Source organism: Plectropomus leopardus, chromosome 8 (assembly GCF_008729295.1).
Source record: "Plectropomus leopardus isolate mb chromosome 8, YSFRI_Pleo_2.0, whole genome shotgun sequence".
Taxonomy (NCBI): Eukaryota; Metazoa; Chordata; class Actinopteri; order Perciformes; family Serranidae; genus Plectropomus; species Plectropomus leopardus.
In genome coordinates, this window is record NC_056470.1 from 33807493 (window position 1) to 33825270 (window position 17778).

The window sequence follows — 17778 nt, forward strand, 5'->3', positions numbered from 1 at the left end:
CACAGATTTCTACGTATTTCTTCTTCTTGTGAACGGTAAATATGTTCATGACATTCACACTGCTGATCTGTCAAAAAAAAAACGAATCAAAAGCTAATATGGTTCGATCATAAACTGACACACAGGCCGGCGCTGACGTGGAAATACAGTTTTTATTGTCTGTACCAAACTTGATTGAAGAAAATCGAGTTTTCCAGAGTATAACAAACACATCAAAGTCCAGCAGAGAGAGAGGAGACAGAGAGGAGAGGGACTCACAGTGTGCACGACGCTTATCGGCACCGAGGTCACACAAGCACCAGCGTTTCCTTTAAAGCCATCGTTTCACTCTGCTCGGACGTTTTCAGCAGACACACCTGCGACACGCTGCACGCACGATCATTTTAAACCGGTCAGTAATAAGAGCTGCATCCTCAAAGTGGCCAAAACTTTCTGTGTTTTATCTCATCCAGGTGTGTGTGACTGAAAACATCCACGAAACTTCTAATATCAAACAGCACACACAGTCCTCCTCGGTGACACTTACAACACATTTACTACCATCAGTAAACCAGACAGGAGTCGACACAACTTGAAAAAACCTTCAATGACTTGTCAGGAAAAAAACAGGCGATTGTCAGAACCTCTGCAGACACAAGTCGAACCTGACAAGTTATTGAAGTGTGACTCGTTAAATACAGACTGTTAGGGGGGTCGAGGAGGTTACATTGGCACTGGGTTCAGTACAGAGGCCACTATGTAAAGGGGGGAGGCGTCTGCTCCCCCTTTAACATTGCATAACAAAAAGCACTTCTTCACTAAGGCTCAACAACACACACTCATCAGAACTGCTCCGAACAGGGAAAAGCTGCGTTTCTGTCTGTTTCAAGTGTTTTCCTGCACTGAGAAGACTCACAGCACACAGACAGACAGACAGGGGGAATATTAACGTCCTGCAGCGTGCGCTCGTCCTCAGTGTGCTACGATTTGTCTTGGCATTAACCCACCAAACAAACATGAATGGGTTTCCACAAAATATCTTGGAAAAAAATGTTTAAGATGGAGTTTCTAAGTGCTCACATCTGAATTTTGAAACATAAATTCCAGACCAGACGACTGTTTAAGTGAAATAACTTCTGCATTTACTTCAGAGCATTTATTTGAACCTGCTTAGAGCATCAGATGAGGGCGGTGTAACCGATATTAATTTGATTTTCAGCTATTTAGTTCGCTTTGGTCGCTTTCAGCATACATATTTCGGAAGTAATCGAAAACTATTTAATGATAATCGATGTGTCTTTTTGAGTCATCGTCTGAGCAAAAATGTAAAAAATGTGCTTGTTTCAGCATCTCAAATGTGAGTTTTTCTTTATGTTTCAAATCATTACAAAATCAATTAGACACCCAAACATTTTGGGGGTTTTGGGGTGTTGGTCTAACAGAACAAGACATTTCGATACCAAACTTTCAGGTCCAAAGAAATTGGTTTAACTGTTTTCCGACCCTTTAAAGACACAACAATCGATAAATGACAGTATTCATACGTTGCAGGAAGCTCTGCTCATTTAAAAACCTCAGTTTCATTTGTTTTCTCCAACATCAGATCTCCACAACAGTAAGTTTTACTTTGCAGTACATTTTTTTCTGCACTACCTTTAATGGGGTGCAAAGATCCTGGCAGTAAGGAGCATTTTGGGAAAGCAGTTTTTGCTGCATTTTTTCTTCAGCACATTAGATTTGAAATTAAACAAATACTTGCAGTATGAAGCTCTGACTTTCAGCTTTAAACTCATGAGGTGTTTCAGCCACGTTCAGATGAGCAGCAGAGGAAAAGGAGGACTTTTTGCTTACAGTCCAAAATGTGTTTGACAAATTAACCGTGATTACTATTGTTCATATTGTGCCCAATCTTTAGCAGTCTCGGAACCTCGTAAACCACATCGGCAGACACTGATAATACTCTGGACTAGAGCAAAACTCACTTCAGTATCATTTTGAGGGTTTTTGGGCTTCATAATTTGACTGAAAAGGTGACTAACTTAGATAAAGACTCCTCTTCATGATAACTTTCCTGCTGTTTTTTCAAAAATGGTGTGGCTGTGAGGAAAACAGGTTACTAGACCTGAAGCAATCACCAAAAAAATGGACGTAAAAACTCCAACATTTAAGCTAAAAGTCAGTCAAGAAATCGAGTGTGCTGGAGGACACAACAAAAAACAAGTTACTGCATTTACACGTCACCACACTACAAACACTGACTGTGCTGAGAAAGAAAAAGTTCAAATCAACCTCTGGAGTGTTAAAAAAAGCACATATTCTGACACAAGCATCATTTAGAAGTTATTTCTAAAAGGTGAGAAGAAGAGATTATTTTAAGATGTGGACTTACTGAAGGCAACTACCAGAAAATACAGAAGACTTAATACCCAGGCACGCTTCGACTGTGTGCAACATTCAGCTGGATAGTTGTGGTTCTGTCAACTATCCAACAGTTTTAACACTAAATATCTGCACATCTCTGAGCTCCCAAACTGATCTTTAATTCAATTCTGCAGAGGACATTTTTAAAGTCTCACTGTGGAGACAAACCTGCATTTTTCAGCTACTTCATGGCAAAAAAAGCACAACCAATTCACCAGAAATCCTCAAATCAAACTGTTTTGAAACATCATAAAGATATTTTTGTTTTTCTGAGCATTAGATGGAAGACGGGTCGTCCGCTGCACCCTGACACATCTGAGCTTTTGTCCAAAATACCTCCAATGTTTTTTTTTATTTTCAGAACACATTAAAAATATGACTAACAGTACAAACATTTGCCCAAAACAGCAGAGACTTACATTAACGTAAAACAAACAAAAAAGAAGTTATGAAAAATGTTTTCTCATGAAGAGAAAACTGCTATGAATAAGGCCATTGATAAAGTTATATTTTCCAATAACAACTTGCTGTTAACAGTTATCGGTTTGTGTGGAATCAACATTGACGCGTTGCTTCAAATTGGGTACAAATATGTCAAAAATGACATCTTTACAGAGTACAGTGGAAAAACTGGTCTCAAATCTGATCCACAATACACAATATTAGTATTAAAATTGGTCAATTAGAAAGTGGAAAAAGGGAGAAAAAAAAAGAAGAAGAAAAAGACACCTGTCGTGCATTCCCAGAGAGGAATCTGTCTTCAGTGAGGACACTTAATGATCGCACACTTTAAAACAGCTTTGAGATAAACAAAATCCAATGTCAGTAATCAGAGGATTCATCAATGAAGACGGAGCCTGAAAGACGCACGCGAGCCACTTTCACGGCTCATCGGATGATCTTCTCGACCGCGGTCGGCTACACGGAGCGATCGCACTGATCGGCCACAGTCGGAGCTCACAGTGTTTGTCCGCTCTGGGGTCTGAGTAAGGGCCACTGGTATAAAACAGTGCATGTGCCTTCAAACGGACTCTCCGAAAAGATAAATCACACAAAATCACAGCTGATCATACAACTTTTTTTGTCGCATTTTTACTAAATATCAGCAAGTTGATCAAAAGGCTACTGACGTCGACTCGAGGAGAAAGCCACTATTCTGGAGTTAAGAATTGCACATTTAAGAAGCCTGAACACCGAGGCGGAGCGGGGGCTCGTGGGTGTTTAAGCAAAAAGATCTGCTACGAGAACAACCGCTCTACATCAGAAAACCCTTTTTTTTCTCTAACGTTGTAAAATCTATCCAACAGAGTGATCGTGTAGTGAGGAAAAAATAAATTGAAAACAAATGTATAAAGTTGAGAGCATGACAGACAGGTGCCCCAAAAACATACAATAAAGAAAAGAAATAATGAAACAAATGGAGTGAGGGGGGAGAAATGTGATAAAACAGTAGCATACATTTACAAAAAGCTCTTCTGAAACAGGACAAAATCACGATGGTGTCCTTGGTGGAAAAAAAAGGCCAAGAGAAGACCCGACTGCTGCCTCGTCCCAAACTAAACCCTGAGCCCTTCAGTGTGGACGTGTGCAGCCCACAGGTCGCTCTTTACTCACTTCATTTGTCTTAGAAACACATCGGCTACATCAAACTGGCAAAATAATGTTTCTGGAAAGCCTGCCGCCTCTTTCATGTTGACTATTTACTAATGCAAACACTAAAACTGGGACCAGCAAGGGAAAAAATACAAAATGCACCTCAGATTTGGTTAAAAGTTTAAAGTTGGGAATGTGTATTTCTTTCTTTTCGTCTGTGCGTGTTGTCTTCCTCCAAATGCAACAGCAGAGGCACAAAACGGCGGCAGTGCCGTCAAACCATCTGGGTTAGTTTGGGACAAAGTGATTGTTGAACCGACAGCCGGGTCTTCAGAGGAGGTTCTTCACGTTTGATTCAAATTGATTTTTAAACACATATGACCACACACACACGCTCACACACACACACGCTCACACATGCACACACACAGAGAACATCACCGTGTTTTTTACACTCAAGTCCATTACAAAAACCAGATATGTACTGCATGATCTGGTTTTGGGAAGGATGGGATTACAGGTGAGGATGGGTGGGGGAGGGGCCGACAGGTGTGGAGGAAGAAGAGGCAGTGACCGAGGCTTTGTTTGATTATTGGCTAAAGATGTTTTGGGAAAGAAGGAGCTGAGCTGTTTCGGCAGCTGAAGGCTAGAGGGAAGAAGTCCGGCAGGTTGGGGTTGGGGTTTCGGGGCAGGTCGGGGGTTCACGGTGAGGGTCGAGATCAGGTTTGGTGTTGGATATAAAACCAAACTGGCTGTCTTGGCTTGAGGAAGGATCTCGAGGTGTAGACCAGAGCATCTAAGTGAAATGTTGCCTGCAGTCTTGAATATTAAAACTCCTCCTGCTCCTCAGCATCCGGTATCACGAAACCCTCCTGAAGAGACAGAGACAGAGAGAGAGAGAGAGATGAATTAACAGCACCAGACCTGGAGTCTGGATACTACACCTGCCATCTGTTAGGAGCTGGAAAATCAAAAATAGGCAACGTGGAACCCTCTTTTACGGAGCGGTTCACCGAGTTGGCAAAAGTGGCATCATATGAATAAATCTCTCTCAGCTGTGGGGACAGGACTGAGAAATATGTGGCAAAGTGGAGAGACTACTTGGAGGACACTGCTGGAACAGACAGATCATGAAGTAAATTGCAAACCATGTGCATGAGACCCACGTGCACACTTTATGGGTTTTATGCGTTTTTTCTTGACTTTGTTTTTGTATATATTTGTTTTTCATTATCTATTATTCTATTTAGCAATTTACTGTTTTATATTTAAATGCATAAGTCATGTGATTTATTGGCCATAGGTGACACTTTTAAAGTGAAACAATCAAATAAAATATTATTGGAAAAAAAGGCAATGTGACTCGAGCCATGTTGGCTTTTTGTCCCAGAGACTGATGTGCTGAATAATTTGCTTTTTTTGGGGGGGATCAAATCGTAGGTTACCATTTTCAATAATTCCACATATTCCTCATACAGTGACCTGCACATTCAACCCTCTTCGTTTCATGCACTGTACAGCTCTTCAACATTTTACACCTTTGTACTGTACATTTTCATTTTCATTTTATGATTCTTGACTTTGGGATACTTGTTTTTTTTTGTTTTTCTATCATTTTTCAGCTGCGACTAATACAGAATTTCTGCAGCACGAGTTCTGACTAAGGAGAGCACACATTATGCCTGTTTTAAAAACTTCACAGTGTCTACCTGAGTTTTCGCATTGATTTTAAAATTCTTTTATTAGTTCAGAAGGCTCTGCATGGCCCTGCACCAGACTGCATCTCAGAGATACTTTTAGTTAATGAACCAGGAAGGTGCTTTTAGCCATCTGAGAGGAGAGGAGGAGATCATTTTAGTCTTGCTTTAATGTAGTGTCTTAGTATCACAATTTTATTAGATCCATTTCTGCTTATTTCCTAAGTTGTTCTTGTTTCTTCAAACCGTATCGCACTTTGAATACCATTTGATGTGTTTGAAAGTGCTATATATATATTTATTTTTTTTAAAAACTGATTGGTTTATTGATATTTATTTATACCATTACGCAGCACAAGCAGTAAAACCAGACTCTGATTTTTGCGCGCTGAAGCAGCACAAACACAGGTAAGTTAACACAGCAGTAAAATCAGATAATATAGATAATAAAGAGTGTTAAAGAGCAAATCAAGTCAAAATTATAAGCAATATGAACCCAGTACCCACAACCAGCAGTGCACTTGAAACCAACAGTGCTGTTGTGTCTCTGAGCGGTGTGACATAATGGTGCGGTGAATAGCAGCAGCTCAGCCAAGCACCGCTGCCAACTTTCAGCCTCGGTGAGCGGGCTGCATTCCATTCCTCTGCAGGAATTCACTGTGGCATCAGCAGTTGTTAACAGCAGAGCAAATGGGCTTTAATCTGCTGCTGAACTCACAGCGTATTTATTTAACCCTGTTTGGCGCGTTTCACATGCTTTTCATTCTTCATTTTTGACCATTTCAGCTGTGTTCATGCTTATGGCATACATTTTGGCAAGATCGTGTATTTTTGTTTTATTTGTGAATTTCCAGCTCAGAAACAATATTGTTATGTTGATGCTGTTAAGTGCAAAAAATGCTCAAATGAATCCCATTCAAACCGCAATTTTTGATCCCACAGCCATCAAAGCATAAAAACATGCATTTTATTATTTCTGGGTGTCATTCTGGGCTTCGGCCTTGGAAAATGTCATTATTACTATTTTTCACCTGTTGACGTCATTTTTACCATATTTGGCATATGGAGAAAATACGTGCTATTTCTACAAGGTGCACTGTCACAGTCAATGTTGCTGCTAATCACTGACATATCCCAGACTGAGATAATAAAAAAATCTACTTTGCATGTAGTGTATTGAAAGAAGTTATTTTTCTTTTCATCTAAAACCATAGTGGCATCATAAAAAAAGGTGCTTAAAGGGTTAAAATTCCGAAAATTAAAGCTTGATTTTGAAAAGCGCATTTTGTACGCAGAGCGATACGCGTGCGGGCTCTTAGGGTTAACACACTGGCTTATTTTAGAGGATATTTTAAAAAATGTAGCTCAAGATCATTCAGATATGATAAAGACCGAAACTAACAGTGTTAGTCCATTTCCGTATTCTTCCTGTCTGTGGCTTTCAGCTCTGAGCTGATTTCCTTCTACTGAGGACATGTTTCTTTACATAAAACCTCAAACAGATTTTTTGTTGTTTTTTAAGCGCTGGTCATTGTAGCTTTTAATGAAACAAAAAGGAGGAAATAGTGCATTTGTCAGGGACTATTTACAGTGACGGATTAATCCCTATTTGGCGCTCTAGTGAGTGTTTGTGGTAGCACGATGGTGTGTGTGTGGGACTCAGTCAAAATATACTGCAGTGTGTGTTAATGACAGTAATGACGGAGCAGTGTGGCTTACTGATGTGTTTTTATCTACACCGGAGCTCTGCAGCACAGAGGGAGAAGATATATCATGCTGTAGATACACACACACAATACTTGTTAGTAGTTCCACTCACTGTTGGTTTTGGTCTTTTCATGAAATGTACTGACAATAACAAAAATATTAAATATATCGTCAGTATTATTTACAGCCATATCTTCGTTTATAGTCATTTCTATGACTGAAATTAAGAAATATCTTGAAAATATCATTCTGTCTTTAAAAATGATTTATGAGGGCAGTTTTAAAAATCCTGTTGACGAATTTAATTTCTCGTTCGACTAAATGATAACATTGTAAAAACCATTGACTCCTCAGCCTGCAGAATCAATCACAGCATCACCAAGCTACATTTCATGAAAACATGTCAAACTCACATCTGTGGCGTAGAGGATGTCGATGATCCTCTGCAGTGTGGGGTCGCCCTCGCCTTCCTTCTCCTGGCAAATCAGCTCAATGTTCCGCAGCTTTCCAAAATAAAAGTCTCTCTCCTTCTCCATGTCCTGAATGGTATTTTTCAGAATCTCCATCTGTGGGGAAAAAGGGCCAAAACAAAATTACATTTTGTGTCTAGCTCTGAATTTAATTTCCTCATAGAAGACACAAAAAAAACACTCATTTTAGTTTATTTGCTTGATGTAGATTTCATTGTCATTTAACATTTGTGTCATGGTTGTATGCTGCTGTTTTTTTTTTTTAACAGAGCATAGTGATATGCTGACCTCATTCATGAGCTCCGCCCTCTCCTCGTCGCCTCCTCCCATCCCCGGCTTCCTCGTGCTAACATGAGCCACCTTGGGTGCAACCTTGGCAACAGGAGGCCTCTGAGGAGCTAAAAAGACAATGAGGAGAAGCTTATTACCAAGAGAAAAAAGTCATAAGCACTTTAAAAGTTCATTTCAAACAGTTTAACCCAACGAGACCAGCCATAGCTCTGACCTTGACCGAGGGGTTTTTTAGGGGTTTTGGCGGGAGCTGACAGGGCAGTGTTGCATGTGGGCATGGCGTCCTGGCCCTGCCTCGCCTCCACCGGGTCGTACTCCTTCCCATCGTAGTTGGCATCAAAGAACTTCTTAAACCACTGGACAAACTCAAAGTTGTCCTGGAACTTCCCCTTCACCAATTTGTCGACTGGAATGATCTGGAAGCAGAGAGAGAGGTAGAGAGCGTCAGGACGGGATGTTTGGACCGGTGCGGTGTCCGCCTGGTAGCTTCAGGTTAAATGAGCTTCCACGTCTCTGACGGTGTGTGAGTGCCGCAGCTGATATTGTTACATTTTCAGTATCACTGTCAGTATGTTTGTTTGTTTAAGAAAAAACAAGGGATTCAGTGTGACAGCGGCATTCAAGTAACATTATAAACAACCCATCACCGCTAAAACGGACCGGCAACGTGAAATATTTTTTGCTCACACTAAATTAAACAAAAGCAGGAGACTGTGTCTTATTAAGTTGCTATGGTCTAAAAGAACACCACTTCTAAGCAGAGGAGAGAAAATAATGTTATCTCTGAGTAGGGGTCGACAGATTATTGCCAATTGTTATATAATATGTAAAAAAAAAACAAAACTAAAGACTTGAGACTACAGAGTAAAAAATATCATGTCATCACTGACACACACATTGATACTTGAGTAGATAATCTCATAAATATCACAGCAGGAGAAGAAAACTGTTACAAAAATCTCGAAGAGCAAAACAGAGTGAAAACCAACACAGCGGCACAGGGACATCCTTCACTCTGACACTGACTCAGAGCAGCTGCTGACCTGCTGAAAGACAATGATGGAAGAACAATGTATGGACACCGTAGGTATCTAGGCCTAGGAAAATAATGTCCGCACTACTGACACATACATTAAACACAAAGCTGTCGAGGATCATAGTCACAGTAGGGGGAAAAAAAGCAGCTAAAAAAGTGTCAGCAATAAACCCAGTTACTCAGCGATGGAGGAGGCTGACATCATTAGACGATACTCAAAGCTTGAACGAGAGCAAAGTCCATGATGCAGGCACAATGCTGCGGATTATAACCCTGAACAGCTATGAATACCACTGATGTGCTGTACATGTTCGAGCATCTGTTACAGCGATCTATGAATCAACACTGTGCAGGAATCTCAAACAGAGCACAGATCTCTTTACAAATGGACTGCAGGAAGGAGGCTGAAACATGAATAAATTATGGGAGCTTAGTCAATAGTCCTGCAAGCTGCTGCAAGCTTGGTCTGGAAACAAATGATGACTAAGCTGCATCTGCCCTGCCCTTTACAATCTTTGTTGATATATTAAGACTTTGTCAAGTGTCTCAAAGCATTTACATTACATTTCATTTACTATTAAAAGCTTCTGATAATGGAGAAATAAAACTGAAACAGATAGTGTAGTCTCACTTCTAGCATTCAGGAAAAAACATGTTTGCCTCTTTTCACAAGGCAGCCCATGAACAATGATTTTTAAAGCTGATGCCAAATCAACTACACCCTTATTGAGCAGTTTGTAAAAGAAAAACAGGGCTGCACACACAGTTGAGCTTTTTGATTTGTATCTCAGTCTCTGAGTGTCTCATTACTTGGTGACAAATGAAGAGTCCACATAGACAGGAAGTAAACAGTATGCAAAGAATGACAGGGAAGCTGACATAGTGCTCAGAAAAAACAAAGTGACTCATGATCAGATCAGCAGAGGCAGTTCAGCTGGTTGGGAGGGGATGACAGGAGATCAGTTTGCATAGCAGTAAGAAAACATTTTATCATACTGTTATAACAATCAGCCACAGTGACCAAGGGTCAAAACACTTCCATTCATATCTTCTGTCAATCTAAACATTTTAAAAGACCCACATTTCTTGCCCTATTTTGATTTTTCCATTATTTACGCAGTCCTTTATACATTGTCACAAATAATTAATCTGCACAGTGACAGAAGAGTGTGTAAAACGTTTGGCAAGTAGTGTTTTCCCTACCACAGGAAAGAGTGAGCGGGCTGTTCAGTTATGTAGACCGACCGCAAACTAATCTTCAACAATCAAGCTACATGATTCAAGGTAACTCATTTTCAGGGCCTCTGATTATCGCTGCTGTTGCGATACCATTCATGTGATCTGTGCCTGCAGCTGCTGTACACTTAAAGCCTTATCAGCCAACCGCTCGAAGGTTTTCAGCATGAAGCAAAAGATGCAACCGTAGTCAGACTTGTGTATTTCTGTATTTAGATTCCTTGTGATTTTAATTATCTTCACCAGGTGTAAGCCTGGAGAGATCATGCACTTGGTTGTGTGAATGTGTATTTGTGTCATCAGCGGTGTTTTAACACTGGGTGATTTTGCAGCTTCAGTGCAGAGGGTTGTGGTGTTTATTACAACTTTTGTAATACCTGCTTCCTTTCTTTCCACACAAAGCTCCGCTCCCTCACCAAAGCAGCTCGAGTCTGTGTTCGTCTTTGCCCGTCTATGGCAAATGTTGATAGTCTATTACTAATAACATGTAACCTGACAGACTGTGTCGTGGGCGAGACACTGAACAAGGATGCAGAGTGGTGAATACAGTCAGAAGCAGATGGCTGCATCAAAGCCAAAGTAGTTTTTCTAATTTAAAAAAAAAAGTTTGAATGCTAATCCAATAAAAAGTGCAAAACAGGGTGCTAGAGCAACCAACTGAGAAAGTTAGTAGCACCAGTACTACCAGTGGAAACGTTAATCTGGATCTCTGCTTCTATCCATGATGCCAGGGTTCCTGGAGCTTAAGGCAAGTTAGATTTAAGACTTATAAAGGTTTTTTTAATGCCCCTTGGAATTAATTTTAAGACTAATTTTGTAATAACCAAAACTATAGGAGGACAATTTTGTTTTGTCCAAATGTTTAGTATGACATAAAATGCCTTTGGTCCAGTGAAAAAGTTAGGATTATATGCGTCAAATGTTGAAAACAAAAAACAACCTTTTTGGAGTGAAACAGATAGAAGACAATGAATAAATTATATTATCATAAAAGTATGTTTTAGGTTTCCCAATCGAAGCCATAATATTTGACACTCCTATCCGATTTTCCTGGAAAATTTAGTATTTTTCACTCTGCTTGGGAGAAATTGCTCAGATTCCAATCATGACCAGTTTAAGAAGAGACATTGATTAAATTATTTAACAAAACCAGTTATTTTCAGATTTTACAATTATCAGATTTTACAAGAAAAAGATCCATGGAATCATACTTGCCATGTCTGCGCATTTTAAAGGCTTGTGAAAAATGAATTTAAGTCATTTTAATACCAATTAGAGCTTTAATTTTATATTAATGAATTCAGTGCCCTTTTTAAGGATAAGGACAGCACGGTGCAGGTATCGGACTGTACACTTTGCATATTAGATGCACATTACTAAATATATTATATTTGTTGTAAATTGTTCTTTTTGGTCCCAAAGCATTCACAAAAATGTGGTGAACCAACAACCAAACAAGCCCTCTAATTATCAGGAATTTCTCCATACATTTCCAAACCGTCTGCACTTATGTGCCGTATGTAATTTTAAACTTACGTGCGTGCAGTGCAGTAGGCGCATGTTGTTACTTACTTTTTCGACTCCCATCTTTTTGAAGGCAACCTGCAGAAGCTTAAAGTTGTGGATGTATTCGTGCTCCAGCTTGGCACCAAATTTAACTCTTTTCAGAGGCATAGAGTTGGGAAACAGCATGTCCATGAACTGGCAGTAGACCGCACCTGGATGATGAAAATGATCCAAATAAATTGAAAAAATTAAAAAAGTACATGACAACTCCTCTAATGTCAAATATAGTAAAATCATTACAAGGACTGGGTCATGGCTAGATGGTAACCCTTTATTTGTGAAACTCGCACAAATCAAGCTTCAAAATATTTGTGTTTCACTGTTTTATGACGTGGCAACGCTGTCGTTAAGCTCTGGTTAAGTTTAAGTACAGAAAGCCCAGGATAAGGGTTAGGGAGAGATAATTGTTTGGGTTCAAATGATCACTTGAAACATGGAGCATTAAATCTTGCTGAATTTCTTTCATGAGGACTGAGTATGTGCTGCATGTTCAAAGTCAGCGGATGCCAAAAAACAAGAACATGTGGAGTGAGAGAGCAATATAAAAAGATAAAAATAGACCTCACGTTCCTTTCAAGTGAAAAACAAGGAATCCTACAGACATGTCTTTATGAAAGATTGATGTTTTTAAACACCTCCATCTCTTTTCCTGTACTGTCGCTCAGTGAGCAGCAGCTGAGAGATGACAGCCTGGGTCAAGGGGGCATGAGCTGTACCTACAAACAGGAGCGCATCCTAAAATTCACTCCATCTGATTCTCATTTACTGCTCTGATTATTTAAATGCTGGGTCAAATTGTTCTGAGTTTTAATTTCTTTGCTTCTATCAGTTCTTTCTTTAGTGGTTGCTTATGTTAACGCGACATTCAGAACCTAAAATTCCCTGTGTGGAATCACCATGACAGTTGATTTTAAAAGTGATGCAGTTAAAACACTGACATGTGTACATACAATCTCTGTATTTATGATTTACTGGATCTAAAAACTACACATTCAGCACCAGTATGTAACACTTTTAAACAACACCAGCCCTAATCCAAATACAAAACCAAAACCCAACAAGGTAAAAGTAGTGTTTGGGCAAGAGTAATATTGTATGAAGTAGTGCAGTACAGTCCTCATAATACTAGGGTGCATCTGCTGGATCACCCGAAAATAACTCTTTCAAACCGGGGCAAACTGACTGGATTTCTTTCCAAAAACAAAGATGGAAAAGGACAATGAGCCACTTAAGAAATGACCCAAAAATTAGCAAAAAAACATAGTTTGGCCTTCAAGAAAATTACAGAAAATAAATAACACAAAAAACAAATAAACAAAAAAGTATTAAAATTTGTTTAAATATGATTTTAATGGAGAGTATTTTTCCAACAGAATTTTAATTATATAATTTGAATAATTATGAAAATACTTTTTATTTTTCCCTTTTTGGTGATATTTTTTCAGTGACTCACTCTCTCTCATTCCTTCTCTCTCAGCTATTTTCAGGTCATTTTCCCGTAACCTTTTACTAATTCTTGTCAAGCTGCTTACTGCCTTTATTCCCATGTTTTTGAAAGAAGTCAAACTAATTTGCTCAGGTTTTACAGGTTTAAATCTGGTGAAAGGTGTCCGATGGCAGCACAAGAAAACTGATGATCCAGGTTTCAGAGGGTATACAAAGTAACTCACTCACTCAGAATCTAGACAGTAGGAGGTTATTATATTGCTTTTATTTTGTAATAGTATATTGAGCTTCTGTTTCAAGATAGTATAATTTCTCTTTTAGTATGACTTCTGCAGATGAAAATCCGGTTGATTTGTGAATCTGTGCACCAGGGATTAAAACAAGCTGTGCCTGCATCTGCTGTTCTGACACGCCTTTTAATTACACACTAAAATCTGAGGGTTTAGATATTCACAAGCTACAAAGACAATCTGCAGAAGTACAGCACATGCATGCACAGGCAGATGGGTGTGAATTTAAGGAGTGATGAATATCAGCTCATCACAGGGTTAAAGCAATAGTGCAACGGTTTTCCAGTGGTCTTCATCACCATTTAAACCAGCCATGCTGATGTATCTGGAGGATTTATCAATTTCTTCAAAAATGTATCTATTGAAGATGGACATCCTGGCAGCCACTGTACACATCTGACTTAATACTGTATCTAATAAAGCGGTCAGGCCACTAACACTGATGTATGAAATCAGGAAACCTCTAATCAATTTGGTAAAAATAATCAGAAATGGTAAAACAAAATAAACGTAAGTGCAGTTTGCCATTTGTAATTAAGTTCTTTTAATATTTTAAACTGGGCAAGTTGAGTAATTTGTATATAAAATTTAACTTTTCTTAGGTAATCTTTAATGAAACAAGGACAACCCACAAAACCATGTCTTATCTGGTCATGACTTATGCAATAAAAATAGACGCTTTAATATTTTCCTGTCACACTGTCGACGTATTGAGCATCGGTGGCAACTGACCTTCTGTTCCACAACACAGTCGTGCAAAATATCACACATGCTGACACTGATCACGGTTCTGTTTAATCTGTTTAAAGAGGTCTGACTTCTGACCGTTAATTAAACGTATCTCATAATAAGAGAAAGATTTACAAAAAAAAAAAGAAATTCCTTACCTGAACACAACATTTCTATCTTGGTGAGGTTCATCTGTAGAGAGTCATTGATCCAAACCAACATGTCATGACGACTTAAGTTGTCGCTGGTCACTGAGGTCGAAAACACGTTCACAGCCATTGTCGGTCACCTGCTGACACAGAGGAGAGAACAGGTGTGAGAACATTTTACATGATGACTAGTTAATCTGTCAGCGTGGCTCGTAGAGCAGATGAATAACTACTCACAGTCAAATGTACCACCACATAGCTGATGGCTGACAGATAACACACATCCTTGATGCTGAGTCATCATTCTGAGGATTTTTTTTTCCCAATATAAAAGGTCTGTAAATAACATGACTAAGAACTGCCTAATGCACAGATACACACAAAGCAACTGTTATTTCATAAATTACTTGTATAAAGACACATTCTTAGTACAATAGCAGAATAGTCTCCAAAATACTTTGTTCAATATTACTGAAGGCAAAAAAGGTAGTTAGTATTTACATTTGAAAGCTGCAACAGAGATTAATTAAAGATTAATTAGAGTCAATTTAATACCAATTAAGGCCTTTTTTTAATTAATAATTCAATGCCTTTAAGACTTTTGAAGGATCTGCAGGAACCCCGGATTTTCATTTTTTTAACATGTAGGTTACTTATTTATAAGTACTGTACATCGTTGACACAATTTGTATATTTCCTTGCGTCAACCCTTTAAAACTTGGATGGACATCAGTTTTCTTGTGCTGCGTTCAGACACCTTTCACAAGTACTTACACATCTGAAACCTGAGAAAATCTGTTTGGTTTCTTTCAAAAACATGAAAAAATAAACAGAATGAGAAAACTGAGATAATTGAGATTACCAGGTGATCAAAAAGTGACCTGAAAATACTATTAGAATATATTTTTTAAAAAATAGGGGAAGACTGTTCAGAAAACCTGATTTATAAATCTCATAACTAGATTGTTGGGTTTTTTTTTGTTTGTTTGTTTTTTTACCATTTTAACTTATTTCAGGTAAGTTTTTGTATTTCTTTCACTAATTTCTTGTCGATGTTTTTTGCTAATTTTCGGGTAATTTTCTTGTCATATTTTAACTAATTCCTTGTTGATGTTTTTTGCTTGTTTTAAGGTAGCTTTCTTGTTATCTTTGGAACCTTTTCTTGTTGGTTTTTAGCTTATTTTGAGGTAATTTTCTTGTTATCTTTTCACTAATTTCTTGGTTTTTGCTTATTTTCTTTAAATCTTTTATCTAATTTCTCATTGATGATTTTTTTTGTGTGCATATATTCAGGTTATTTTCTTGTAACACTTTACTAATTTCTGGGTCATTCCTTGTTAAGTTTGTCGCCTTCTACCAACGTTTTTGAAAGAAATTTAGCCAATTTGCTCGGGTTTCAAAGAGTTAACTGACGTCCCGGCCGATAGCAGGTAACGGTTAACAGCTAGCTAAATGCAACAGGGCCCCGGTTACAAACTTGTGAGCTAACGGTGGCAGCAGTTAGCCAACGGACGAGCTAACTTAGCTCCCTGAACAGTTAGCGTTAAATTGGCTCTGCGGCTAGCCAGCGGACAGCAGTTAACTTGAAAGCTACCACCTATAAAATAATTACATGAGGTGCTAATTTAGCTTTACGCCGGCTAAGATGTGGCTACAATTGGCTAGGTTTGTGGGCAACCACCTGCTAGTGCGAGCCGGTTTATCGCAGCCGTTTCCCCGCCCTGAACTCACCAAACACCAGCTAGCTTGAGTTAGCTCGACACCGCTAATGCGACAAATGTTCGCTGTCGGAGCTGGAAGGCGCTCGCTTTCTCTCAGCTAACAGTTACTGATAGAAATCGGCGGTATTTATTCATACGAAGCCTCGCCCTGGCTGTTTTTCTCGGCTATGTTCATGCTAGTCACGGGCTAACATCTTAGCTAACGGAGTTTAGCCGCTGCGTCCTCCACCAGCCGCCGTCTCACATGCCGGTAAAATACACCGTGTTTCAGCGCCGCTACACCCACCTGGAGCGGATTGGCTTTAACAGATCTTGGACACGGTGGTTTTACTGTCTCTCTCCGCTGATACTCGGTGTCATATAAAGGTTTATCTGTGACAGTTTCGACGTTATCGCCACTTCTGCTTTCTCTTCTTCTTCTTGGCAGCTCACGCTCACTCTACCGGCGGAATAACCGACCTGATGACGTCAAGACGGAATGGGGTAACGCCTAAACGTATGACGCTATAATGCGCCGTTGACGTCAAAGAAACGTCAAAAATGAAATAAAATAAAATATTATTATTATTATTATGATTATTATACCAGAATGTTTTGCCAAATTTTGACAGAAGAAATTTCAGATGAACGTTGAAATAATGTTTAATCTAATGCTACACTTTGGTCGAGATAGAAGAGAATAGAATAAAATAGAATAGAAATACTTTATTAATCCAGTGAGGGAAATTGTTTTGTTACAGCAGCAAATAAAAGAGCAGCAACTGAATGAAATATTCGCTGAAAAGGGCAAAATAATGCAAATATATATATATATATATATATATATATATATACAAAGGACGGCACTTAACATAGAATAAAATAGAATAGAATAAATTAAAATAACAATAATAATAATAACGATATGTATAGTATGTACAGAGAACAAACAAACAAAAAAAAAAATGTGCAAATAAGTGTGTAAAAGTGAAGATAAAATTGAAAATTACAAGCTGTATATCAAACAACCTTTTTATTTATTTTTGGAAAATTCCATATTAATAGGAAATAATGGTTAGCTTTCCTGCACTTTATCATTGAATTTTAGCTAAATAGCTACATATTAAACTAAAAGATACAAACAATAACTGCTTTCTGTCATATTCAGTTTTGGCATTGTTCTCATGGCAACAAAAAATCAAAAGATCTCTGACGATTGGTCATGGTATCTGGTTTCTTCAAAAAAACCTATGAAAAGAAAGTCAATATATTTTGATAATAATTTTCATAACAAAATTCACTGTGATGATGCAAAAAGAAAAAAACAACATCGATGTAAATTTAGCTATAAATAATGCTTTCTGCAGGATGCATTATACTTTCTAACTAGACTAACAAAAAAAGATCAAGAAACTTTATAATAATTTTGCCTAGTGTAAATGCACCTAAATAATAATACTGAATTTAA

At 38.5% G+C, this 17778-nt stretch overlaps 1 protein-coding gene across 2 annotated transcripts; it reads right to left on the reverse strand.

Annotated features, from left to right (window-relative positions):
- Nucleotides 1–133: 133 nt before the first annotated feature.
- mapre1b (microtubule-associated protein, RP/EB family, member 1b) lies at nucleotides 134–16784 on the reverse strand. 2 transcript variants are annotated; one of them, XM_042491367.1, is made up of 7 exons: nucleotides 16618–16784; nucleotides 14620–14750; nucleotides 12003–12148; nucleotides 8373–8574; nucleotides 8156–8265; nucleotides 7811–7963; nucleotides 134–4865 (listed from the first exon to the last, which is right to left on the reverse strand). In XM_042491367.1, exons 2-7 carry the CDS (start codon nucleotides 14738–14740, stop codon nucleotides 4821–4823), a joined length of 777 nt encoding a protein of 258 aa, XP_042347301.1. In that variant the 5' UTR covers nucleotides 14741–14750; nucleotides 16618–16784; the 3' UTR covers nucleotides 134–4820. The 2 variants fall into 2 exon arrangements, with proteins under 2 accessions (XP_042347301.1, XP_042347302.1); XM_042491368.1 differs by having other exon boundaries at nucleotides 14620–14753.
- Between the last annotated feature and the right edge of the window lie 994 nt (nucleotides 16785–17778).